Source organism: Bombina bombina, chromosome 2 (assembly GCF_027579735.1).
Source record: "Bombina bombina isolate aBomBom1 chromosome 2, aBomBom1.pri, whole genome shotgun sequence".
NCBI lineage: Eukaryota > Metazoa > Chordata > Amphibia > Anura > Bombinatoridae > Bombina > Bombina bombina.
In genome coordinates this window covers 1,227,308,204-1,227,335,367 of record NC_069500.1, presented here as the reverse complement: position 1 = coordinate 1,227,335,367, position 27,164 = coordinate 1,227,308,204, and the positions used below count along the sequence as shown (strand labels likewise).

Below are 27,164 nucleotides of genomic sequence, written 5' to 3'. Positions count from 1 at the left end.
ACATTTAAAGGCATCTACAAATAATGTTACCAAGCTCCATGACAATCATTAACCCCTTGCTCTGCCAAACCAGGCAGCACCCCAATGTACAGCAATGCCTTGCATCCTTCTGTCAGTCACGAGTTTAAACTTCCTATGGATTATCCATATAAAGACAAAATAATGCTACATTGGAAATAAAATATGCAATTAAATAAAATGCCTTAATGCATTAGTTTTTTTTAATTATTACTCTGCATTTAAAGGGATAAAGTACTGTGAAAGCTAACCCTTTAAATGTGTTCTCAATTATACATTTTACCTACTGGAGTATAGTAAATTACTTACAAATAGCTCCTTTATATTTATTTTTTATTTGAAAAAACTAAATTCAACCTTCCAGTGGGGGTGAGACAGAGCCCTAAGCCAAATTTGAAAGGGTGTTCCTGCACCAGATTTAAATACAATTACATTTTATCACCTGCTTTCTACACTGACACCCTGTAACACCAGCAAAGTAAACTTTGGAATGCACTGCTGCTCCTGAGCTGAACACAGCCACTAAAATCAGGGGCAGAATATGTGCATAGCCACCAATCACGGGATGTCTTAAGCTCAGAATCAGCAGTTTATTACTGATATAAACTATGTGTCAGCATTTCCTTAGAGTTGCTTTAGGTCCCTTTCTAGAGTCACTGAGCAAAATGTTTCTGCATTAAATACTTGTGTGTGAAAAAACATAATTTATGTAAGAACTTACCTGATAAATTCATTTCTTTCATATTAACAAGAGTCCATGAGCTAGTGACGTATGGGATATACATTCCTACCAGGAGGGGCAAAGTTTCCCAAACCTTAAAATGCCTATAAATACACCCCTCACCACACCCACAAATCAGTTTAACGAATAGCCAAGAAGTGGGGTGATAAGAAAAAAGTGCGAAGCATATAAAATAAGGAATTGGAATAATTGTGCTTTATACAAAAAATCATAACCACCACAAAAAAGGGTGGGCCTCATGGACTCTTGTTAATATGAAAGAAATGAATTTATCAGGTAAGTTCTTACATAAATTATGTTTTCTTTCATGTAATTAACAAGAGTCCATGAGCTAGTGACGTATGGGATAATGAATACCCAAGATGTGGATCTTTCCACACAAGAGTCACTAGAGAGGGAGGGATAAAATAAAGACAGCCAATTCCTGCTGAAAATAATCCACACCCAAAATAAAGTTTAATGAAAAACATAAGCAGAAGATTCAAACCGAAACCACTGCCTGAAGTACCTTTCTACCAAAAACTGCTTCAGAAGAAGAGAATACATCAAAATGGTAGAATTTAGTAAAAGTATGCAAAGAGGACCAAGTCGCTGCTTTGCAAATCTGATCAACTGAAGCTTCATTCCTAAACGCCCAGGAAGTAGAAACTGACCTAGTAGAATGAGCTGTAATCCTCTGAGGCGGAGTCTTACCTGAATTAACATAGGCAAGATGAATTAAAGATTTCAACCAGGATGCCAAAGAAATGGCAGAAGCTTTCTGGCCTTTTCTAGAACCAGAAAAGATGACAAATAGACTAGAAGTCTTTCGGAAAGATTTAGTAGCTTCAACATAATATTTCAAAGCTCTAACAACATCCAAAGAATGTAACGATTTCTCCTTAGAATTCTTAGGATTAGGACATAATGAAGGAACCACGATTTCTCTACTAATGTTGTTGGAATTCACAACCTTAGGTAAAAATTCAAAAGAAGTTCGCAACACCGCCTTATCCTGATGAAAAATCAGAAAAGGAGACTCACAAGAAGAGCAGATAATTCAGAAACTCTTCTGGCAGAAGAGATGGCCAAAAGGAACAAAACTTTCCAAAAAAGCAATTTAATGTCCAATGAATGCATAGGTTCAAACGGAGGAGCTTGAAGAGCTCCCAGAACCAAATTCAAACTCCATGGAGGAGAAATTGACTTAATGACAGGTTTTATACGAACCAAAGCTTGTACAAAACAATGAATATCAGGAAAAATAGCAATCTTTCTGTGAAAAAGAACAGAAAGAGCAGAGATTTGTCCTTTCAAGGAACTTGCGGACAAACCCTTATCTAAACCATCCTGAAGAAATTGTAATATTCTCGGAATTCTAAAAGAATACCAAGAAAAATGATGAGTAAGACACCAAGAAATATAAGTCTTCCAGACTCTATAATATATCTCTCTAGATACAGATTTACGAGCCTGTAACATAGTATCAATCACAGAGTCAGAGAAACCTCTTTGACTAAGAATCAAGCGTTTAATCTCCATACCTTTAAGTTTAAGGATTTCAGATCCGGATGGAAAAAAGGACCTTGCGACAGAAGGTCTGGTCTTAACTGAAGAGTCCATGGTTGGCAAGATGCCATCCGGACAAGATCCGCATACCAAAACCTGTGAGGCCATGCCGGAGCTATTAGCAGAACAAACGAGCATTCCCTCAGAATCTTTGAGATTACTCTTGGAAGAAGAACTAGAGGCGGAAAGATATAGGCAGGATGATACTTCCAAGGAAGTGATAATGCATCCACTGCCTCCGCCTGAGGATCCCGGGATCTGGACAGATACCTGGGAAGTTTCTTGTTTAGATGAGAGGCCATCAGATCTATCTCTGGAAGCCCCCACATTTGAACAATCTGAAGAAATACCTCTGGGTGAAGAGACCATTCGCCCGGATGCAACGTTTGGCGACTGAGATAATCCGCTTCACAATTGTCTACACCTGGGATATGAACCGCAGAGATTAGACAGGAGCTGGATTCCGCCCAAACCAAAATTCGAGATACTTCTTTCATAGCCAGAGGACTGTGAGTCCCTCCTTGATGATTGATGTATGCCACAGTTGTGACATTGTCTGTCTGAAAACAAATGAACGATTCTCTCTTCAGAAGAGGCCAAAACTGAAGAGCTCTGAAAATTGCACGGAGTTCCAAAATATTGATCGGTAATCTCACCTCCTGAGATTCCCAAACTCCCTGTGCCGTCAGAGATCCCCACACAGCTCCCCAACCTGTGAGACTTGCATCTGTTGAAATTACAGTCCAGGTCGGAAGAACAAAAGAAGCCCCCTGAATTAAACGATGGTGATCTGTCCACCACGTTAGAGAGTGTCGAACAATCGGTTTTAAAGATATTAATTGAGATATCTTCGTGTAATCCCTGCACCATTGGTTCAGCATACAGAGCTGAAGAGGTCGCATGTGAAAACGAGCAAAGGGGATCGCGTCCGATGCAGCAGTCATAAGACCTAGAATTTCCATGCATAAGGCTACCGAAGGGAATGATTGTGACTGAAGGTTTCGACAAGCTGTAATCAATTTTAGACGTCTCTTGTCTGTTAAAGACAGAGTCATGGACACTGAATCTATCTGGAAACCCAGAAAGGTTACCCTTGTTTGAGGAATCAAAAAACTTTTTGGTAAATTGATCCTCCAACCATGATCTTGAAGAAACAACACAAGTCGATTCGTATGAGACTCTGCTAAATGTAAAGACTGAGCAAGTACCAAGATATCGTCCAAATAAGGAAATACCACAATACCCTGTTCTCTGATTACAGACAGAAGGGCACCGAGAATCTTTGTGAAAATTCTTGGAGCTGTAGCAAGGCCAAACGGTAGAGCCACAAATTGGTAATGCTTGTCTAGAAAAGAGAATCTCAGGAACTGAAAATGATCTGGATGAATCGGAATATGCAGATATGCATCCTGTAAATCTATTGTGGACATATAATTCCCTTGCTGAACAAAAGGCAATATAGTCCTTACAGTTACCATCTTGAACGTTGGTATCCTTACATAACGATTCAATAATTTTAGATCCAGAACTGGTCTGAAGGAATTCTCCTTCTTTGGTACAATGAAGAGATTTGAATAAAACCCCATCCCCTGTTCCGGAACTGGAACTGGCATAATTACTCCAGCCAACTGTAGATCTGAAACACAATTCAGAAATGCTTGAGCTTTCACTGGATTTACTGGGACACGGGAAAGAAAAAATCTCTTTGCAGGAGGTCTCATCTTGAAACCAATTCTGTACCCTTCTGAAACAATGCTCTGAATCCAAAGATTGTGAACAGAATTGATCCAAATTTCTTTGAAAAAACGTAACCTGCCCCCTACCAGCTGAACTGGAATGAGGGCCGTACCTTCATGTGAACTTAGAAGCAGGCTTTGCCTTTCTAGCAGGCTTGGATTTATTCCAGACTGGAGATGGTTTCCAAACTGAAACTGCTCCTGAGGACGAAGGATCAGGCTTTTGTTCTTTGTTGAAACGAAAGGAACGAAAACGATTGTTAGCCCTGTTTTTACCTTTAGATTTTTTATCCTGTGGTAAAAAAGTTCCTTTCCCACCAGTAACAGTTGAAATAATAGAATCCAACTGAGAACCAAATAATTTGTTTCCCTGGAAAGAAATGGAAAGTAGAGTTGATTTAGAAGCCATATCAGCATTCCAAGTCTTAAGCCATAAAGCTCTTCTAGCTAAAATAGCTAGAGACATAAACCTAACATCAACTCTAATAATATCAAAAATGGCATCACAGATAAAATTATTAGCATGCTGAAGAAGAATAATAATATCATGAGAATCACGATTTGCTACTTGTTGCGCTAGGGTTTCCAACCAAAAAGTTGAAGCTGCAGCAACATCAGCCAATGATATAGCAGGTCTAAGAAGATTACCTGAACACAGATAAGCTTTTCTTAGAAAGGATTCAATTTTTCTATTTAAAGGATCCTTAAACGAGGTACCATCTGACGTAGGAATGGTAGTACGTTTAGCAAGGGTAGAAATAGCCCCATCAACTTTAGGGATTTTGTCCCAAAATTCTAACCTGTCAGACGGAACAGGATATAATTGCTTAAAAACGTTTAGAAGGAGTAAATGAATTACCCAATTTATCCCATTCTTTGGAAATCACTGCAGAAATAGCATTAGGAACAGGAAAAACTTCTGGAATAACCGCAGGAGCTTTAAAAACCTTATCCAAACGTATAGAATTAGTATCAAGAGGACTAGAATCCTCTATTTCTAAAGCAATTAGTACTTCTTTAAGTAAAGAGCGAATAAATTCCATCTTAAATAAATATGAAGATTTATCAGCATCAATCTCTGAGATAGAATCCTCTGAACCAGAAGAGTCCAAAGAATCAGAATGATGGTGTTCATTTAAAAATTCATCTGTAGAGAGAGAAGATTTAAAAGACTTTTTACGTTTACTAGAAGGAGAAATAACAGACAAAGCCTTCTTTATGGATTCAGAAACAAAATCTCTTATGTTATCAGGAACATTCTGCACCTTAGATGTTGAGGGAACTGCAACAGGCAATGGTACATTACTAAAGGAAATATTATCTGCTTTAACAAGTTTGTCATGACAATTATTACAAACAACAGCTGGAGGAATAGCTACCAAAAATTTACAGCAGATACACTTAGCTTTGGTAGATCCAGCAGGCAGTGATTTTCCTGTAGTATCTTCTGGCTCAGATGCAACGTGAGACATCTTGCAATATGTAAGAGAAAAAACAACATATAAAGCAAAATAGATCAAATTCCTTATAAGACAGTTTCAGGAATGGGAAAGAATGCCAAATATCAAGCTTCTAGCAACCAGAAGCAAATGAAAAATGAGACTGAAATAATGTGGAGACAAAAGCGACGCCCATATTTTTTAGCGCCAAATAAGACGCCCACATTATTTGGCGCCTAAATGCTTTTGGCGCCAAAAATGACGCCACATCCGGAACGCCGACATTTTTGGCGCAAAATAACGTCAAAAAAATGACGTAACTTCCGGCGACACGTATGACGCCGGAAACGGAAAAGAATTTTTGCGCCAAAAAAGTCAGCGCCAAGAATGACGCAATAAAATGAAGCATTTTCAGCCCCCGCGAGCCTAACAGCCCACAGGGAAAAAAGTCAAATTTTTGAGGTAAGAAAAATATGATAATTCAATGCATAATCCCAAATATGAAACTGACTGTCTGAAAATAAGGAAAGTTGAACATTCTGAGTCAAGGCAAATAAATGTTTGAATACATATATTTAGAACTTTATAAATAAAGTGCCCAACCATAGCTTAGAGTGTCACAGAAAATAAGACTTACTTACCCCAGGACACTCATCTACATGTTTGTAGAAAGCCAAACCAGTACTGAAACGAGAATCAGTAGAGGTAATGGTAAATATAAGAGTATATCGTCGATCTGAAAAGGGAGGTAAGAGATGAATCTCTACGACCGATAACAGAGAACCTTATGAAATAGACCCCGTAGAAGGAGATCACTGCATTCAATAGGCAATACTCTCTTCACATCCCTCTGACATTCACTGCACGCTGAGAGGAAAACCGGGCTCCAACTTGCTGCGGAGCGCATATCAACGTAGAATCTAGCACAAACTTACTTCACCACCTCCCTTGGAGGCAAAGTTTGTAAAAAACTGATTTGTGGGTGTGGTGAGGGGTGTATTTATAGGCATTTTAAGGTTTGGGAAACTTTGCCCCTCCTGGTAGGAATGTATATCCCATACGTCACTAGCTCATGGACTCTTGTTAATTACATGAAAGAAACAACTCATAGGAATAGCTAGAAAAATGTAAAATGGTATATATGTATAAAATGGTTAAATGCTGGGTTTATTGTTTAAAGGGACATATTACTCCATTTGTTATAAAGAGAATCAGCTAAACATATAAAAAATATTTTTGTGTAAGAAAAAAAAAAAAAGTCAAAGCTGCTTGAAATGAAAAAGAAACTAACATGAGTTGTGTGATTATGGGAGTCCTGTGACTCTTCTGCTTACTGGCTTAAAGAGAAAACTCCAAGGAAAACAAAACTGTTGTTTTTTCAGCACAGGAACATTTGTTTTACAAAAATCAAAACTCTAATACATTTTGAAACATTCCATTCTAGATAGAACAGAGAAAATGTTTGAGTATCATGCTCCTTTAATCTGTTTGGAAACATAATTTATGCTTACCTGATAAATTTCTTTTTTTCTTGGTAATAAGAGTCCACAATTTATTACTGTTGGGAATTCATCACCTAGCCACCAGGAGGAGGCAAAGAAATGCTACAGCAAAAGCTTTCATATCCCTCCTACTTCTGGTTCTCTCCCAGTATTTTGTATAGCCAAGTATAGGGTGCAAACTAGAACTGCCACCACAAAAAAAAGATTGGGCGGGTTTGTGGACTCTCACCACCAAGAAAGAAAGGAATTTATCAGGTAAGCATAAATTATGTCTTCCTTCTTATGGTGGTGAGAGTCCACAATTCATTACTTATGGGAGCAAATACCCAAGCTGTGGAGTCCACAAAAAATGGGTGGGACACCTATTTACCAGAACTACATTCTGAAGAAATGACCTGCCAAAAGCTGCCTCAGCCAAAAAGAAGGCCTCAAACTTGTAGTTTTTTTTTTGGTTAAAGAGTGTAAATACTGACCTAACGCCCTCCTGTTCACAAACCTTCAGAACAGTAACAGACTCATAGAAAGGGGAATGTCACGTTTGAATAATAATGAGTCCTGTATTGCTGAGTCTGGTTTGAAAGCAATAACTTGGTACTTTTGCAGTTAGCCTATGGGCTATGTGAGAAATGTAGGTACTTACCCCAAATACAAATGCCACTCCATTGTTCTCACCCAGCTGTCAATCCTCAGGATGCAGTAGAGAGCCCAACCCATACTGTAACTAACAGTAGAGGATATACTAAGGGAGTATACATGGCCAAGCAGGAGGAGGCCAATGGGTACTGAGGCAGGCTTGTGAGCACTACACTATAGAAAAGATAAATAATGCACAGCCATTACTCTCATATGTCCCTCTCTTCAGGGAACTATCCACTGAGTGAAACTTTGGGATAAAATCCATGTAATCTAGAAGTACAGAGCACCTCTTTCTTCGCCTGCCTCTTTGACTAGGCAAAGAAAATACTGGGAGAGAGCCGGAAGAGCGATATTAAAACTCTTGCTGTAGGGTAGCTTTGCCTCCCCCAGGGAGGTGATGAATTCAAGTGATGAATTCCCAACAATAATGAATCGTGGACTCTTGCCACCATAAGAAATACATCTTACATCCGATTTGTCAATATTTCACATTTCATTATGATGAGAGTCAATCATAGAAATAATACTGCTCTAAAACACCACTGTTAAAAATGACATTACCTCTGGCCTTCTATCAAGTGCTTCTTTAATTATGGGGTGCAACTCTTCTATTAATTCCCTGTATATAAATAACAGATAAAAGAATTAGACACCTGTGGATAAAACAGCTGCTCACACTGTGTTTTTAATTATTTTTACAAAAAATACAAAGTAACATCACTTGCAAAAATACAATCATTAAACAAGAGTAAAGATCTTACAACTGTGCTGTTAGTTATGACAACTTTTATTATCTTGCATGTTAAAAATCACAGTTAAAGCCTAATTATTTATTTTCCCATATATTATTCAGTTATGTGCGGAACAAAAATGAACAATATCATTTTATATAAGCACACAAAATGCAAACTAAAAAGGCTAATATATTAATAACGTGTTAAAAATGATGTTTTTCCTTGTTGAATTTGTCTTGTTCTTCTATTATTAACAATTACCTAAAAGCTCCAGGGTTGGTCCTGCCAAGTCCCAGAACAAGGGATTCTGTGATCTCCATGCTCTCAGAGCGCATCATTGGTACTATGTGCTTAAACAAGGATGAAGGGGAGGGATTACCAATAATCTGTAATAAAAAAAGGAACAACAGTGTTAACAGTGTTCATGTGCAACAACAACTATGAGTAAGACTTATTTTAATACTATAAAAATACTTTCTAAATCAACCTCCAAATATGTAAAAATTTATGCTTACCAGATGAATTCCTTTCCTTCCTGGCAGGGAGCGTCTACAGCTTCATTCCTTACTGTTGGGAAATACAAAACCTGGCCACCAGGAGGAGGCAGACACCCCAGCCAAAGGATTAAAGGAACACTGAACCCAAATTTTTTTCTTTCGTGATTCAGATAGAGAAGCAATTTTAAGCAACTTTCTAATTTACTCCTATTATCAATTTTTCTTAGTTCTCTTGCTAACTTTATTTGAAAAAGAAGGCATCTAAGCTAAGGAGCCAGCCAATTTTTGGTTCAGTACACTGGACAGCACTTGTTTATTGGTGGGTGAATTTATCCACCAAGAACCACCCAGGTTGTTCACAAAAAATGAGACGGCATCTAAACTTACATTCTTGCTTTTCAAATAAAGATATCAAGAGAATGAAGAAAATGTGATAATAGGAGTACATTAAAAAGTTGCTTAAAATTGCATGCTCTATCTGAATCACAAAAGAAAAAAATTGGGTTCAGTGTCTTTTAAAATATCTCTCCCACTTCCCCTATCCCCCAGTCATTCTACCAAGGGAACAAGGAAAAGTAGGAGAAACATCAGGGTATAAAACGTGCCAGAAGAAATATAAAAAGGGAGCCGCCCATAAAAAAATAAATTACGGGCGGGGTCGTGGATTCTCCCTGCCAGGAAGGAAAGGTAAGCATAAATTAGGTTTTCCTTCCATTAGGCAGGAAGAGTCTACAACTTAATTCCTTACTGTTGGAAAAACTATACCCAAGCTCCAGAGGACACAATGAATAACGGGAGGGAACGAAAAGAAGACCAAGTTGCAGTCTTGCAGATCTTTTCCACAGAAGCTTCATCTTTGAAAGTCCAAGAAGAGAAGACAGCTCTCGAGAAATGAGCCGTCATTTTCCCAGGAGGCTGCTGTCCAGCAGTCTCAACAGCCAAACGAATTATACTTCTCAACCAGAGAGAAAGAGAAGTAGCAGTAACTTTCTGACCTTTACGTTTCCCAGAGAAACAAACAGGGCAGAAGACTGGCGAAAATCCTTTGTAGCCTGCAAAAAGAATTTAAGAGCACACACAACATCCAAGTTGTGCAACAAACGTTCCTTATGAGAGGAAGGATAAGGACATAGAGAAGGAACAAAAATTTCCCGATTAATATTTCTATCCAAAACAACCTTAGGAATGAAACCTTACTAAGAACGAAGAACCGCCTTATCGGCATGAAAGATAAGGCAAATCACACTGCAAGTTGAGAGTTCCGAGACTCTCCGAGCAGAAGAGATAGCAATAAGAAACAAAACCTTCCAAGCTAACAATTTAATATCTATGGAATGCAAAGGCTAAAAAAGAGCCTGCTGCTAAACTTTAAGCACAAGATAAAGGCTCCAAGGAGGAGCAACAGACTTAAACTCAGGCCTGATTCTGACCAAGGCCTGACAAAAAGATTGCACATCTGGCACGTCCGCCAGATGCTAATGTAGCAAAAAAGATAAGGCATAAGTCTGACCCTTAAGAGTACTGACTGACAAAACCCCTTTCCAGACCTCCCTGGAGAAAGGACAAAATCCTAGGAATCCTGACCCTACTCCAAGAGTAGCCCTTAGATTCACACCAATAAAGATATGACGCCATATCTTATGGTAAATCTTTCTAATAACAGGCTTGAGAGCCTGAATCATGGTCTCAATGACCGACTCAGAAAAGCCACACTTAGTCAGAACTAAGTGTTCAATCTTCAAGCAGTCAGCTTCAGAGAAACAAAATTTGGATGAAGGAAGGTACCCTGAAGTAAAAGGTCCTTCCTCAGAGGCATATTCCAAGGTGGGAGAGACAACCACTCCACTAGGTCCACATACTAGAACTTGCGAGGCCACGTAGAGGCTAATAGATCAATGATGCTCTCTCCTGTTTGATACGTGCAATGACTCGTGGAAAGGAGAGCAAATGGAAGAAATAGGTAAGCCATCCTGAAAACCCAAGGGATCGCCAGAGCAGAGCGACCTGTGGATCCCTTGACTTTGAACCTTACCTAAGAAACTTGCAAGCAGTGCCTCCAGAACCTTTGTGAAGACTCTTTGAGCCGTCGCTAGGCCGAAGGGAAGGGCCAGAAATTGAAAATGTTGGTATAGAAATGCAAATCTGAGAAACTTGAAGTGGTCCCCGTGAATTGGAACATGCAGGTAGGCATTCTTCAAGTCTATTGTGGTCATGAACTGTCCCTCTTGAACTAGAGGCAAAATGGACCTGATCATTTCTATTTTGAACGATGAAACTGACAGAAACTTGTTTAAACTTTTTAGGTCCAGAATTGGGCGGAACATGCCCTCCTTCTTTGGAACCACAAACAGATTTGAATAGTACCCTAGACCCCTTTCTGCATGGGGTACTCGTACGATAACGCATAGAGATGATAGATCACATAACACATTCTAGGAAGGCCTCTCTCTTTTCTGGCCTCGAAGACAGGTTTGAAAAAAGGAATCTGCCCCTGGGCGGAAGAGACCTGAACCCTATCCTGTAACCCTGGGCAACAACCTCCAGAACTCAAGGGGTCCTGAACATCTTGCAACCAGGCGTCGGAGAATAGAGACAATCTGCCCCCTACTCGGTCCTCAAACCTGTCGGGGGCCGCCCCTTCATGACGATTTTGTTTCAGTCGGGCTTCTTGCTCTGCTTAGACTTGTTCCAAGCCTGGTCAGGCTTCCAGGCTCCCTTAGGTGGGTCCGCTTTCGCGGTGGCCTGCTGGCATTGGACCTTGTCTGCGCGAAAGGGACAAAAATTAGAACCCTTAGGTTTAGCCTCCTTATCCTGGGGCAGGAAGGCACCCTTGCCTCCCATAACCGTTGATATAATAGAGTCCAGGCCTGGCCCGAACAAAATCTTACCTTGAAAAAGCAGGGACAGTAACCTCACTTTAGAAGTCATGTCCGCCGACTAAGATTTTAGCCACAGCGCCCTGTGTGCTAAAACTGAAGAACCTGACACCTTAGCGTTCAGGCGAATAATCTGCATATTGGCGTCGCAAATAAAAGGATTGGCAACCTTCAGTGCCTTAATCCCTTTCCTGAACATCTTCGAAAGAGGGATCGCCCTCAATCATCTCGCACAGAGAATCACACCAATATGACGCAGCTCCGGCAACCACGGCGACGGCCGCTGCCAGTTGAAAAATAAACCCTGTGTGTTGAAACATTTTCCTTAACATGTTTTTCAATTTTTTATCCATGGGCTCGCTCCTTGAACGACGAGCGATCCTCTAGAGGAATAGTCGCTTAGCGAGAGTGGAGATAGCCCCATCCACCTTGGGAATGGTTCCCCACAGCTCAAGCTGGGCCTCCGGAACGGGGAAAATCTTTTTAAAATTAGAAGGAAAAAAGGATGAACCTAATCGTTCCCATTCATTCTTTATAATATTTGCCAACTTTACAGGAACCGGGAAGGTCTGGGGCACCACCCTCTCCTCATACACCCTGTCCAGCTTAGGAATGGAGGGTTCGTCCGGAAGCTTCAGCCCAGGAACCTCCAGAGTAGCAAGCATTTGCTACAGCAAAAAGCGCAAATTCTCCATTTAAAACCTATAGCCAGGCTCCTCCGCCGCCAGAGGTTTAGATGACACGGACTCCGAACCAGAAGGAACCCCCTCTGAAGCGTCGGAGTGGGCCTCATCGTCTTACCACTCCTCAGGAGTTTCCAACATAGATGAATCCTGAGTCGGGCCGCTCTGAAAGGCTCTACGCTTGTGCTTAGAAGAACGCGGTAAAGCATGGATCACTTTAGAGACTGCCGTTTGAAGTTGGTCCACAAAATCTGGTGGCCAGCAAATATCCCCCGAAGGGGTAACAGTCAGACCCTAGGGTGCTGCATGTGGAATAGGGAACGCAATCAGGGAACACACCTCACGGGACGGCGAGGCCTCAGAGGTGGACGGCTCAGTAGTACTAGACATTCTCTTATTTTTAGATGGCGTAGCTCTTTCAAGGCATGTGGAACATAGTTGCGCAGGCTGGTCTACCGGAACCTCACAATAAACACAGGTAAAAGACTTAAAGACCCTCCAACGCGCCAGAATCCTCCATAGCTTTTATCTTAATTACCAAATTAAGAACAGGCACCTTTATAACCACCAATGTCCGGGGCACTCACCACCTCCTCGGACCCGGACTAGAGAAACCGCATCGTCTCCTCCATCACAGATCAGACCAAAAGTGAAGCCCTAACAGGACCACCCCTGCCTAAAGGAGAAAACGCGCCAAAAATGGGTGCACAAAAACAACCGGAATGAACCTGTCTGTTCCACCACATTGCCAGAGCCTCATCCCGCACATAATGCAGCAATGACATAATAAAGCATATCATGTATAACCCCCCCCCCTGTTCAATAATCCCCTTACCAGGAATATTAACCCTTGATTCTGTAAAGATAAAAGGCGCCACACTGTGGCCCTGTCTTCTGTGATATCAATATAATAAAAAATTAAACAATCTTACCAGAATCCACGCCGTGGAATAGGAACACGGCCCTTCAAGTGTGACAGGTTGTAGCATCACTCCTGACATGGACCTGAGAGAAGAAAGCAATCTTCAAAACTTGTCAACTCCGATTGCTGTAGGAGCTGTTAATATGAGTCGGGATGGTGTTGCAGAGGAGAGCTCTCCCTGCATCTCTGGACTCTAACTTTCACCCAGGCCTTCAATTGAAAGGCTTGTTAGGGCTACTTAAACTCCTGTCCCATAGCGAAGAGTGGTATTCTCCATAAGAGACCTCCAAAATTTCAGCACTTCTCTGCCATCCTCCTGTGACGAAAGGCAAAGAATGACTGGGGGATGAGGGTAGTGGGGGAGGTATTTAAGCCTTTGGCTGGGGTGTCTTTGCCTCCTCCTGGTGGCCAGGTTCTTAATTCCCATAAGTAATGCATGAAGCCGTCGACTCTCCTCCCCTTTAGATGGAAACCTTGATTATTTGACCCTTGATATAAATCTTCTACAAGATAGAGAATCTATTAAGGTCCCCAAATAAATCATCCTTGTAGATGAAACATGGGAACTCTTTTCCAGATTAATTTCCCATCCATGGGAAAGTAAGTTGGACAAGATCTTTTGAAAGAGTTTGCTCGAAGAAGGATAACACCTGAACCACATATTGCCTAAAAAAGCACCCTTACAATACCCCAAGACCTAAAGAGTCTTTCTAGGATGACGAGACTCAAACTTGAGACGATCCCGAATAATAGAAATAATAAATACACATCCTTCAGGTCTATGTTCGTTATGAACAGGCCCTCTTGAACCAAAGAAGAAAGGATACTACTTTGAAGGTCAGAACTTGAGAAACCGGAGGTAAATACCTAGATCCCGTTCCCAGATTGGGATAGGAATTATCACTCCCAGAGAGGAAGGTCCTGAACCCAGATCAAGGAATGCCTCTCGTCATACCTGGATTGCAGATACTCTAGAAGGAGAAATCTGCCCCTGGGAAGAAATATTAGAATGGACTCTAAAAGACAAAACTGACCCTGCAGAAAGAGGAAAAGGAAAACCTTCCTTTAGTCTTACTCTATTGATGTGTGGCAGAAAAACCCTCAAAGTCAGAGGATAATTCTGCCAGACCTAGTCCAAACAAGGTCCCATCCTTGAAAGGAAAAGCCAGAAGCGTAGATTTGGAGGAACATAAAATATTGAACCTGCAACTGTAGGACTATAAAGCCTAGGCTGTACCACTAACCACAGGTAGGCTTCTCAGCTGACCAGGTCTCGGCCACAATGCCCAGCAGGCTAGTACAGTAAGTCTAAACAAAGGCATTGCTCAAAATGAACAATACAACCTCCAGCTTTTTATCCATGATTCCGTAAAGGTGTAGCTACCCTCCATAGGGATCAAAGATGTCTGAGCCATAGTAGAAAAGGGGTCCAACAGGAGTAGCTGTGTCTCTCCTAGTTGCTGTTTTTAATTTGCTTATCTGGGTTTAATAATATATATATATATATATGCCTTAAAATTTCTAAATATGAATTTATGGCGCCCACTTTATCAGTCACTAATAGTTAAAAGTAATATAGCCCTCGGATTGTAAGGGCTTAGCTTGCTTAAGTATAACAAAAAACTGTGGGCTCATAAACACTATCATTATGAATAATTACAGCAATCTATATTCACCCTTAAACCAGGTTTAAGTGTTTTTAATCTTTTTTGCCTTGCCACAGTATGAATGTGTGTTCCTAGTTTATTTAATAAAGTCTATAATGTATGAATGTAATGTAACTTTTTATAATAGGATAATTATCTGAATCAAACTTAATTTTTCTTTGGAGTTAAGAATCACTGTATTCTTGTGGGATTCTTTGCTACAAACTATGTTGTATCCTTTTATACAATTAGTTTATCTAGTTGTTTTACCTGGTCTAACCTAGAATCCACATCAGATGTTGGTCCAAGCGATTGATAATAATTAGTGTATCATTTCGATTAGAAGGTACATTTATTGTAGAGATTGTATAGGAAGTGGGGGTTTAAATAATTAATTATTTGGCGCCAAGTATGACGAACAACGCAAAATGAAATTTTTTGGCGCTAACAACATCCGGAAATGACGCAACTCGCGTCATGGCAAACGCAACCTTGTGCAAGGAACCTGGCGTCAACTAAGACAGCGGAAATGGCGAACTTGCGTCAACGAACGTACCTTTGTGCCAAAACATTCTTGCGCCAAGAATGGGCAATAAATAATAGCATTTTGCGGCCTTGCAGGCCTAATTTTGCAGGTAAAAATTAAAGAAAACAGTCAATTTTAGAGAAAAGACTATACCCCAGGTAAGAAAAAATAACTTCCTAAATACGTTTTTCCCAATTCTGAAACGGATAGTATGCAAAAGGAAATATACATAAACCTGACTCATGGCAAATATAAGCACAATACATATATTTAGAACTTTACATTAATAGCTGAGAGTGTCTTAAGTAATGAAAAAAATACTTACCGAAATACACCCATCCAGATATAGCAAGATAGCCAAACCAGTACTGAAACAGTTATCAGTAGAGGTAATGGAATATGAGAGTATATCGTCGATCTGAAAAGAGAGGTAGGAGATGAATCTCTACGACCGATAACAGAGAACCTATGAAAAGATTTCACGCGAGGAAAACCATAGAATTCAATAGGTGATACTCCCTTCACATCCCTCTGACATTCACTGTACTCTGAGAGGAATCGTGATTCAAAATGCTGAGAAACGCATATCACAGAAGAAAATCAAGCACATAGGAGGCAAAGTTTGTAAAACTAAATTGTGGGTGTGGTGAGGGGTGTATTTATAGGCAATTTGAGGTTTGGGAAACTTTGCCCCTCCTATCCTATATCCCATACGTCACTAGCTCATGGACTCTTGCCAATTACATGAAAGAAAAGAAGTTCCTACTCTTTCCCATTCGTTACTAATAATGTTCGCCATCTTAACTGGCACAGGAAAAGTCAGAGGGACCTTCCTATCTTCGTAAAACCCTGTCTAATTTAGGGATCTTAGGCTCCTCAGGGAGTGTAGCCTCTGGAACCTCTAGAGTAGACAGAACCACCTTTAATAAAAAACAGATGCTCAATTTTAAATCTAAAGGAGGGTTCCTCCGCTGAAAAAGATTTAATAACTGAAGTCGCCAGAGGTTAACTCATCCTCGGATAGCTGGGATATAGTAGCTAAATCCAACAAATATTTCGATGACTCAAGGTCAGGAGAACTATGTTTAACCTTTCTCTTGCGTTTGTTAGAGCGAGGTAAGGCACTCAGGGCCGCAGACACTGACGATTGTAACTGTGCGGTAAAGTCTGCTGGAAAAAAGCACCCTCCAGCTGGAGGATTAGATGAGCCACGGAAAACTGCATGTGCACCGGGTAATGTAAAGAGGGTAGTAGTATTTTCTTGGGACTCAGATTCCTGAGAAGTAGACGGCTCAGAAGGGCTAATAGCGCTATGAGTATTAGCAGGCTTGTCTCCCTTTTTAGACTTTAGAACAGTGTTTAGGCAAACGGAACAAAATTGAGCAGGCGGGCAAACTACAGCCTCCTCACAATATAAACAGGAATTATTAATCAGTACAGAAGGAGCAGAACCTTCTAATGCGGCCTTTTTTTTTTTGTTCCAAGCCAAAAACACACAGCCTATAAGCCTAAAAAAACTCTCACATTAAGCAGATATAAATCCTCAAACTGTTCAAATAATCTCCCTGAAGGAGATATTAACGCTAGATCCTATCGAGGTATAAAGGAGTCACACTGTGACCCTGTATAGTGTTTTACAATGTATATATAAAAAACAGTCTTACCCTCCAGGATCCATGCTGTGGAACAGGCACAGGCTCTCAAGTGTAACAGTGTAGCAGCAAGCAGTGAAACTCGTCAACACTGATTGCTCAGGAGCTGTTAGCGACAGTCTGGATGGGTTTACAGAAAAACTTTCCCTGCATCTCCAGACTCTAAGTTTCATTAATACTCTCACTGAGAGGTTGACATGATTACTTAAAACTCCAGTCCTTTCTCGAAGGGAACATACCCATACAGGACTATCCAAATCTTCTGAAACTTCTCTGCCACCTCCAATAATGACGAAAGGCAAAGAATGACTGGGGGATAGGGGAAGTGGTAAGGATATTTAAGCCTTTGGCTGGGGTATCTTTGCCTCCTCCTGGTGGCCAGGTGTTGTATTTCCTAACAGTAAGGGATTAAGTCGTGGACTCTCCCTGCCTTATGGAAGAAAAAAAACATAACTAGTGCCTAACTTTAAAGGTAACACTTCCACTTATTCCTATAGGTAATTCGTATTTTAAATTGAATTATTTACATAGTGATTTAGACAGAACATACAAGTTCAAAAATGTTTACAATTTACTTCTATTATCAAATTTGCTTCGTTCCCATGGTATTCTTTGTTGAAGAGATATCTTCTTTGGTGTCTGGAGCACTACATGGCAGGAAATAGTGCTGCCATCCAGTGCGCTTGCTAATGAATAACATTCTTGCAAAACTGCTGCCAAACATGGGCAGGTTCCAGAGCTTACATCTCTGCTTTTCAACAAAAGACACAAATAGAACAAAGAAAATTTGATAATAGAAGTAAATTAGAAAGTTGTTTAAAACTGCATGCTCTATCTGAATCACAAAATACATTTTCTGGGTTTCATGACCCTTTAAAGGAATCAGAGGATGTAGCAATGTAGGAAATTGCTTCCAGTATGACGTTGGAAGCATCAATGTCTCAGTTAAAAGAACAAATAAAGACAACCGACAAGTTAGTAGCTAAAGCAAAAAAAATAAAAAATAACAGAATTTATGCTTACCTGATAAATTACTTTCTCCAACGGTGTGTCCGGTCCACGGCGTCATCCATTACTTGTGGGATATTCTCCTCCCCCACAGGGAAAGGCAAGGAGAGCACACAGCAAGAGCTGTCCATATAGTCCCTCCCAGGCTCCGCCCCCCCAGTCATTCGACCGACGGTTAGGAGAAAAAAAGGAGAAACTATAGGGTGCCGTGGTGACTGTAGTGTATAGAGAGAGAAATTTTTCAAACCTGATTAAAAAACCAGGGCGGGCCGTGGACCGTACACACCGTTGGAGAAAGTAATTTATCAGGTAAGCATAAATTCTGTTTTCTCCAACATTGGTGTGTCCGGTCCACGGCGTCATCCATTACTTGTGGGAACCAATACCAAAGCTTTAGGACACGGATGAAGGGAGGGAGCAAATCAGGTTACCTAAACAGAAGGCACCACGGCTTGCAAAACCTCTCTCGCAAAAATAGCCTCCGAAGAAGCAAAAAGTATCAAATTTGTAGAATTTGGCAAAAGTGTGCAGAGAAGACCAAGTTGCTGCCTCACATATCTGATCAACAGAAGCCTCGTTCTTGAAGGCCCATGTGGAAGCCACAGCCCTAGTAGAGTGAGCTGTGATTCGTTGAGGAGGCTGCCGTCCGGCAGTCTCATAAGCCAATCGGATAATGCTTTTCAGCCAGAAAGAAAGAGAGGTAGCAGTAGCTTTTTGTCCTCTCCTCTTACCAGAACAACAAACAAAAAAGAAGTTTTGTCTGAAATCCTTTGTTGCTTCTAAATAGAACTTTAAAGCACGGACTACATCTAAATGGTGTAACAAATGTTCCTTCTTTGAAACTGGATTCGGACACAAAGAAGGGACAACTATTTCCTGGTTAATATTCTTGTTGGAAACAACCTTTGGAAGAAAACCAGGCTTGGTATGCAAAACAACCTTATCTGAATGGAACACCAGATAGGGTGGATCACACTGCAAAGCAGATAGTTCAGAAACTCTTCTAGCAGAAGAAATAGCAACCAAAAACAGAACTTTCCAAGATAGTAACTTGATATCTATGGAATGTAAGGGTTCAAATGGAACCCCTTGAAGAACTGAAAAAACTAAATTTAGACTCCAGGGAGGAGTCAAAGGTCTGTAAACAGGTTTGATTCTGACCAAAGCCTGTACAAAAGCTTGTATATCTGGCACAGCTGCCAGTCGTCTGTGTAACAAGACAGATAAAGCAGATCTCTGTCCTTTTAGAGAACTCGCTGACAATTCCTTATCCAAACCTTCTTGTTAGAAAGGAGAGGATCCTGGGAATATTAATCCATGAGAATCCCTTGGATTCACACCAACAGATATATCCTTTCCATATTTTATGGTAAATCCTTCTAGTCACAGGTTTTCTGGCTTGGACCAGAGTATCTATCACTGAATCTGAAAACCCGCGCTTGGATAAAATCAAGCCTTCAATTTCCAAGCAGTCAGCTGGAGAGAAACTAGATTTGGATGTTCGAATGGACCTTGCACTAGAAGATCCTGTCTCAAAGGTAGCTTCCATGGTGGAGCCGATTACATATTCACCAGGTCTGCATACCAAGTCCTGCGTGGCCACGCAGGAGCTATCAGAATCACTGAGGCCTTCTCCTGTTTGATCCTGGCTACAAGCCTGGGAAGGAGAGGGAACGGTGGAAATGCATAAGCTAGGTTGAACGACCAAGGCGTCACTAATGCATCCACTAGAGTCGCCTTGGGATCCCTGGATCTGGACCCGTAGCAAGGAACCTTGAAGTTCTGACGAGACGCCATCAGATCCATGTCTGGAATGTCCCATAATTGAGTCAACTGGGCAAAAACCTCCGGGTGGAGTTCCCACTCCCCCGGATGGAAAGTCTGACGACTCAGATAATCCGCCTCCCAGTTGTCTACTCCTGGGATGTGAATTGCAGATAGATGGCAGGAGTGATCCTCCGCCCATTTGATGATCTTGGATACCTCTCTCATCGCCAAGGAACTCTTTGTTCCTCCCTGATGGTTGATGTAAGCTACAGTCGTCATGTTGTCTGACTGGAATCTTATGAATCCGGCCTTCGCTAGTTGAGGCCAAGCCCGGAGAGCATTGAATATCACTCTCAGTTCCAGGATGTTTATCGGGAGAAGAGACTCTTCCCGAGACCATAGACCCTGAGCTTTCAGGGAATCCCAGACCGCGCCCCAGCCTAATAGACTGGCGTCGGTCGTGACAATGACCCATTCTGGTCTGCGGAAACTCATTCCCTGAGACAGGTGATCCTGTGACAACCACCAACGGAGTGAGTCTCTGGTCATCTGGTCTACTTGAATCTTTGGAGACAAGTCTGTATAGTCCCCATTCCACTGCTTGAGCATGCACAGTTGTAATGGTCTTAGATGAATTTGAGCAAAAGGAACTATGTCCATTGCTGCAACCATCAACCCTACTACTACCATGCACTGAGCTATGGAAGGCTGCAGAATAGAGTGAAGAACTTGACAAGCTTTAGAAGCTTTGACTTTCTGACTTTTGTCAGGAAGATCTTCATTTTTAAAGAATCTATTATCGTTCCCAAGAAGGGAACTCTTGTCGACGGAGACAGGGGACTCTTTTCTACGTTCACCTTCCACCCGTGAGATATGAGAAAGGCTAGAACAATGTCTGTATGAGCCTTTGCTTTGGAAAGAGACGACGTTTGGATTAGAATGTCGTCCAGATAAGGTGCCACTGCAATACCCCTTGGTCTTAGAACCTCTAGAAGGGACCCTAGCACCTTTGTGAAAATCCTTGGATGATCTTTGTGGATAGGAATATGTAGATACGCATCCTTTAAATCCACGGTAGTCATAAATTGACCCTCCTGGATTGTAGATAAAATTGTTCGAATGGTTTCCATTTGAATGATGGAACTCTGAGAAATTTGTTTAGAATTTTTAAATCCAGAATTGGTCTGAAAATTCCCTCTTTTTTGGGAACTACAAACAGATTTGAGTAAAACCCCCGACCTTGTTCCACAGTTGGAACTGGGTGTATCACTCCCATCTTTAACAGGTCTTCTACACAATGTAAGAATGCCTGTCTCTTTATTTGGTTTGAAGATAAGTTAGACATGTGGAACCTTCCCCTTGAGGGTAGTTCCTTGAACTCCAGAAGAAAACCCTGAGAGACTATTTCTAGTGTCCAGGGATCCTGAACATCTCTTGCCTAAGCCTGAGCAAAGAGAGAGAGTCTGCCCCCTACTAGATCCGGTCCCGGATCGGGGGCTACCCCTTCATGCTATTTTGGTAGCAGCAGCAGGCTTCTTGGCCTGTTTACCCTTGTTCCAGCCTTGCATTGATTTCCAAGCTGGTTTAGTCTGGGAAGCGTTACCCTCTTGTCTAGAGGCTGCCGAGTTGGAAGCCGGTCCGTTCCTGAAATTGCGAATGGAACGAAAATTGGACTTATTCTTAGCCTTCAAAGGTTTATCTTGTGGGAGGGCATGGCCCTTTCCCTCAGTGATGTCTGAAATAATCTCTTTCAATTCTGGCCCAAAAAGGGTCTTACCTTTGAAAGGGGTATTAAGCAATTTTGTCTTGGAAGATACATCCGCCGACCAAGACTTTAGCCAGAGCACTCTACGCGCCCCAATTGTAAACCCTGAATTTTTCGCCGCTAACCTCGCTAACTGCAAAGCGGTGTCTAAAATAAAGGAATTAGCTAACTTAAGTGCGTGAATTCTGTCCATGACTTCCTCATACGGAGTCTCCCTACTGAGCGACTTTTCCAGTTCCTCGAACCAGAACCACGCCGCTGTAGTGACAGGAATAATGCACGAAATAGGTTAAAGGAGGTAACCTTGCTGTACAAAAATCTTTTTAAGCAAACCCTCCAATTTTTTATCCATAGGATCTTTGAAAGCACAATTGTCCTCAATAGGAATGGTCGTGCGCTTGGCTAGAGTAGAAACCGCCCCCTCGACCTTAGGGACTGTTTGCCATGTGTCCTTCCTGGGGTCGACCATAGGGAACAATTTCTTAAATATAGGAGGAGGGACAAAAGGTATGCCTGGCTTCTCCCACTCCTTATTCACTATGTCCGCCACCCGTTTAGGTATCGGAAAAGCATCAGGGTGCACCGGGACCTCAAGGAACTTGTCCATCTTGCACAATTTTTCTGGGTTGACCAGATTGTCACAATCATCCAGAGTAGATAGCACCTCCTTAAGTAATGCGCGGAGATGCTCTAATTTTGATTTAAATGTCACAACATCAGGTTCTGCCTGCTGAGAAATTCTTCCTGTATCAGAAATTTCCCCATCTGACAAACCCTCCCTCACTGCCACTTCAGATTGGTGTGAGGGTATGACAGAAAAATTATCATCAGCGCCCTCCTGCTCTACAGTGTTTAAAACAGAGCAGTCGCGCTATCTCTGAAATGCTGGCATTTTGGATAAAATATTAGCTATGGAGTTATCCATTACTGCCGTCAATTGCTGCATAGTAACAAGCATTGGCGCGCTAGAAGTACTAGGGGTCGCCTGCGCGGGCATAACTGGTATAGACACAGAAGGAGATGATGTAGAACTATGTCTACTTCCTTCATCTGAGGAATCATCCTGGGCAACTTTACAATTTGTGACAGTACTGTCCTTACTTTGTTTGGACGCTATGGCACAATTATCACACATATTTGAAGGGGGAACCACATTGGCTACCATACATACAGAACATGATCTATCTGAAGGTACAGACATGTTAAACAGGCTTAAACTGGTTAATAAAGCACAAAAACCGTTTTAAAACAAAACCGTTACTGTCTCTTTAAATGTTAAACAGGGCACACTTTATTACTGAATATGTGAAAAACTATGAAGGAATTATCCAATCTTTACCAAATTTTCACCACAGTGTCTTAATGCATTCAAAGTATTGCACCCCAATTTTCAAGCTGTTAACCCTTAAAATGTGGAAACTGGAGCCGTTTTTAATTTTAACCCCCTTACAGTCCCAGCTACAGCCTTTGCTGCGACTTCACCAATCCCAGGGAGGTATATGATATCAAATGAAGCCTTCTAGGAACGTTTTTAGTGGATTCCAGACCCACACACATGCAGCTGCATGTACTGTACTCAAAAGTAACTGCACAGTAATGGCGCGAAAATGAGGCTCTGCCTACTACAGAGAAAGGCCCTTCCTGACTGGGAAGGTGTCTTAACAAGTGCCTGGTGCTAAAAAACGTTCCCCAATGTTATAAAAGTGTGAAATTCAACTTCAAACTGCATATAATACTTAAATAAAGCAATCGATTTAGCCCTTAAGAGTGTCTACCAGTGTATAGCCCATAATAAGCCCTTTATGAAAATGGCTTACCAATCCCCATGAGGGAAAATGACAGCCTTCCAGCATTACACAGTCTTGTTAGAAAAATGGCTAGTCATACCTTGAGCAGAAAAGTCTGCAAACTGTTCCCCCCAACTGAAGTTCTCTCATCTCAACAGTCCTGTGTGGGAACAGCAACTGATTTTAGTTACTGTCTGCTAAAATCATAATCCTCTTTTAAACAGAACTCTTCATCTCTTTCTGTTTCAGAGTAAATAGTACATACCAGCACTATTTTAAAATAACAAACTCTTGCTAGAAGAATAAAAAACTACAACTAAACACCACAAACTCCTCACCATCCCTGAGGAGATGCTACTTGTTCAGAGCGGCAAGGAGAATGATTGGAGGGGCGGAGCCTGGGAGGGACTATATGGACAGCTCTTGCTGTGTGCTCTCCTTGCCTTTCCCTGTGGGGGAGGAGAATATCCCACAAGTAATGGATGACGCCGTGGACCGGACACACCAATGTTGGAGAATTTTTTTTTAGTTATCTGATGTTCCATCACAGAATTATATAAAAGCAATAAACATTTGATGTGACATTTTACACCAGAACAGGTGTCACATACTTTACATAATAAACATTCTAAACATTCCATCTCTGCAGAGGATGCAACTAAACCTATAAAAAAAAATATAACCTCTGTGTATGACCTACTTTAGAATCAATACTATATCCACTGTCGGGAGTAGACGCCAGCGTCTCGGGAGGGGAACATCGCACAGAACCAGTAGATGCTGAAGACCCAGTGGATGTTGCTGCACTGCAGCAAAGAATCAAGTAGTTTCTCCATAGTCCAATATAGGAGTCACTCCCTGTGACCGCAGTCACTTTCTTAGCGTTGATGGGACTACTGCAGCAAATAAAAACAAAAACATGACATGGCACAAACGTTTTATCACACAGCAATAATATGTGGCATGAATATCCAGGTTTAATTAAACAACTGCTGAACATATAGTATGCTTCAGATTATAGCCAAAAATAGATACAATAGTCATAAAGTGTATATCTATATTATCTACCTATCTACAGAATTTATCAATCTATAGTATCTATACATTTATCTACAGTATTTAGTCTGTCTGCTAAACTCTCTAGTTTATAAAAAGGAACATGAAACCCAAGCTTTTTCTTTCATGATTCAGATAGAGCATACAACACCTTTCCAATTTACTTGATTCTTTTAGTATGCTTTTTTTGAAGTAATGCATAACTGGCAGCTTGCTGAACACATTGAGCAAGCCAATGACAAGAGGGATATGCGTACAGTCGCTAATCAGCAGCTAGCTCCCAGTAGTTTATTGCTGCTCCTGAGCCTACCTAAGTATGCTTTTCAAACAAAGGATATCAAGAGAACTTAGATAACAATAACAGAAGTAAAAAAATTGTTTGTCCAAACTGAATCATAAAAAAAAACGGGTTTCATATTCCTTTAAATATATAAACCGGGGGGTTGGAGCAAGCCATCAACCTAAGCAGAGGCAATACAGCAGAACTCCGTATAAATTTTGCTAATTTAAAACATTTTCACACATAATTTGGGGATAACTCTTCTCAACCATCGGTGGGATAGTGCCTAGCTACGGTCTCTTACCTCAGATCTAATTTTGAGCAATCCGGGGAGAGCTTTTAATATACCGGACGAGAAGAACCGGCAAATCTCCAGGAAAGCTAATATTCCAAGATACTGGGCACGACACTTCACAACCCACTACCATGCCACGGCATCCACTAAGAAAAGGGGAGTCTCTATTTTAATCCATTCCTCTATTAATTTCACGCATGAATCTACCATAGAGGACCCGGAAGGGAGATATCTTATTGTTAGGGGTCAAATTTTAGACACTGAGATCACTCTATGTAACGTCTATGCTCCCAACGAGAACCAACACACATTTTTTCGACATATTGCACACTTGTTAACACAATGGTCCCAAACCAAGATCATCTTAGCAGGGGATTTTATTATCACTATGTCCCTGATCAAACCTAAATCCAATAGCTTATTGACTAACAAACAACTTCGACATAATCGACTGATCAAATCTATTCAAGAACACTTGTCACCCCACTCCCTGATAGACACATGGGATACATTATATGGAGTAACTACGGATACCACTTTTTATTCAGCTGCATATAACTCATACGTGAGATTAGACTATGTTTACGTTAGCCAGATTCTTCAGCCCTTAATACGAAAGTCCAACATACATGCCTGTGCATGGTCGGACCACTCCATTGTCTCCCTACAGATAGACGGACTGAGAGACCCATCACGAAGCAAGACATGGACATTTAACCCTATATATCTTAAAAACCCTCAGGCACACAAAAACACTTTACGAGCATTAACGGAATATTGGACTATCAATATTGACTCCACTTTAAACCCAATAAACATTTGGGCAGCACACAAGGTAGTGCTGAGGGGATTACTTATCAAAGAAAAAGCAATCCAAAACAAAAGATACAGGAATCAATTAACACAGCTTTATAGTGAAATCGGCCTACTAGAAAGACAACACAGGCTGACGAAACTAACCTCCACCCTAAATATGCTCCACGCTAAAAATGCCTCACTGATGTCGATGCTTAAAGGGACAGTCTAGGCCAAAATAAACTTTCATGATTCAGACAGAGCATGTAATTTTAAACAATTTTCCAATTTACTTTTATCACCAATTTTGCTTTGTTCTCTTTGTATTCTTAGTTGAAAGCTTAACCTAGGAGGTTCATATACTAATTTCTTAGACCTTGAAGCCCACCTCTTTCAGATTGCATTTTAACAGTTTTTCACCACTAGAGGGTGTTAGTTCACATATTTCATATAGATAACACTGTGCTCGTGCACGTGAAGTAATCTGGAAGCAGGAACTGATTGGCTAAACTGCAAGTCTGTCAAAAGAACTGAAAAAAGGGGCAGTTTGCAGAGGCTTAGATACAAGATAATCACAGAGGTTAAAATTATATTATTATAACTGTGTTGGTTATGCAAAACTGGGAAATGGGTAATAAAGGGATTAACTATCTTTTAAAACAATAAATTCTGGTGTAGACTGTCCCTTTAACTCCCAAGCGACTAGGGCTACCCAAAGACTGAAATTTCGGTATTTCATCTACGCAAATAAGCCAGATAAATTCATGGCCCACAAAATCAGGGAAAGATGCAGAACATCAGCCATCCCGGTTATGGAAACCACTCTGGGCACCACCACTTCACATCCACAGGAAATAGTCGATACCTTTGCAATCTACTATGGGGACCTATATGATGGAAACAAAGTCATTCACAACACAATAACAGAAAAACTCACAGCAGAATTTTTCGCCAATTCTCCCCTACATACCATATCTAGGGAACACAGGGAAACACTTAATGCCGCGGTGTCTGCTGCGGAGGTGATGAAGGCGATCCAAGATCTTAAACCAGGGAAGGCGGAAGGCCCAGATGGGCTTCCAGGGGAACTATTAAGTTATTTGGGTCCGCGTTACTTCCCCACCTTACCAAATTTTGCATCCACATTATGGAGGGCAACCCTGTTCCACCGGAACTCTTATACGCTAAAATCGTAGTAATACCCAAACCTGATAGAAACCATAAACTTTGTAAAAATTATCGCCCGATTTCCCT

The 27,164-nt window shown here is 41.1% G+C and overlaps 1 protein-coding gene across 5 annotated transcripts in view; it reads right to left on the bottom strand.

The window, feature by feature from the left end:
- Positions 1 to 27,164, bottom strand: part of FRYL (FRY like transcription coactivator) — a 916,813-nt gene that overhangs the window by 214,645 nt on the left and 675,004 nt on the right. For all 5 annotated transcript variants that reach the window (XM_053703981.1, XM_053703978.1, XM_053703979.1 and 2 more), the window contains 3 exons: positions 24,185 to 24,380; positions 8,617 to 8,741; positions 8,183 to 8,240 (listed from right to left, as the gene is read on the bottom strand). In XM_053703981.1, coding sequence (XP_053559956.1) covers positions 8,183 to 8,240; positions 8,617 to 8,741; positions 24,185 to 24,380 — 379 coding nt within the window. The remainder of the gene's footprint in view (positions 1 to 8,182; positions 8,241 to 8,616; positions 8,742 to 24,184; positions 24,381 to 27,164) is intronic.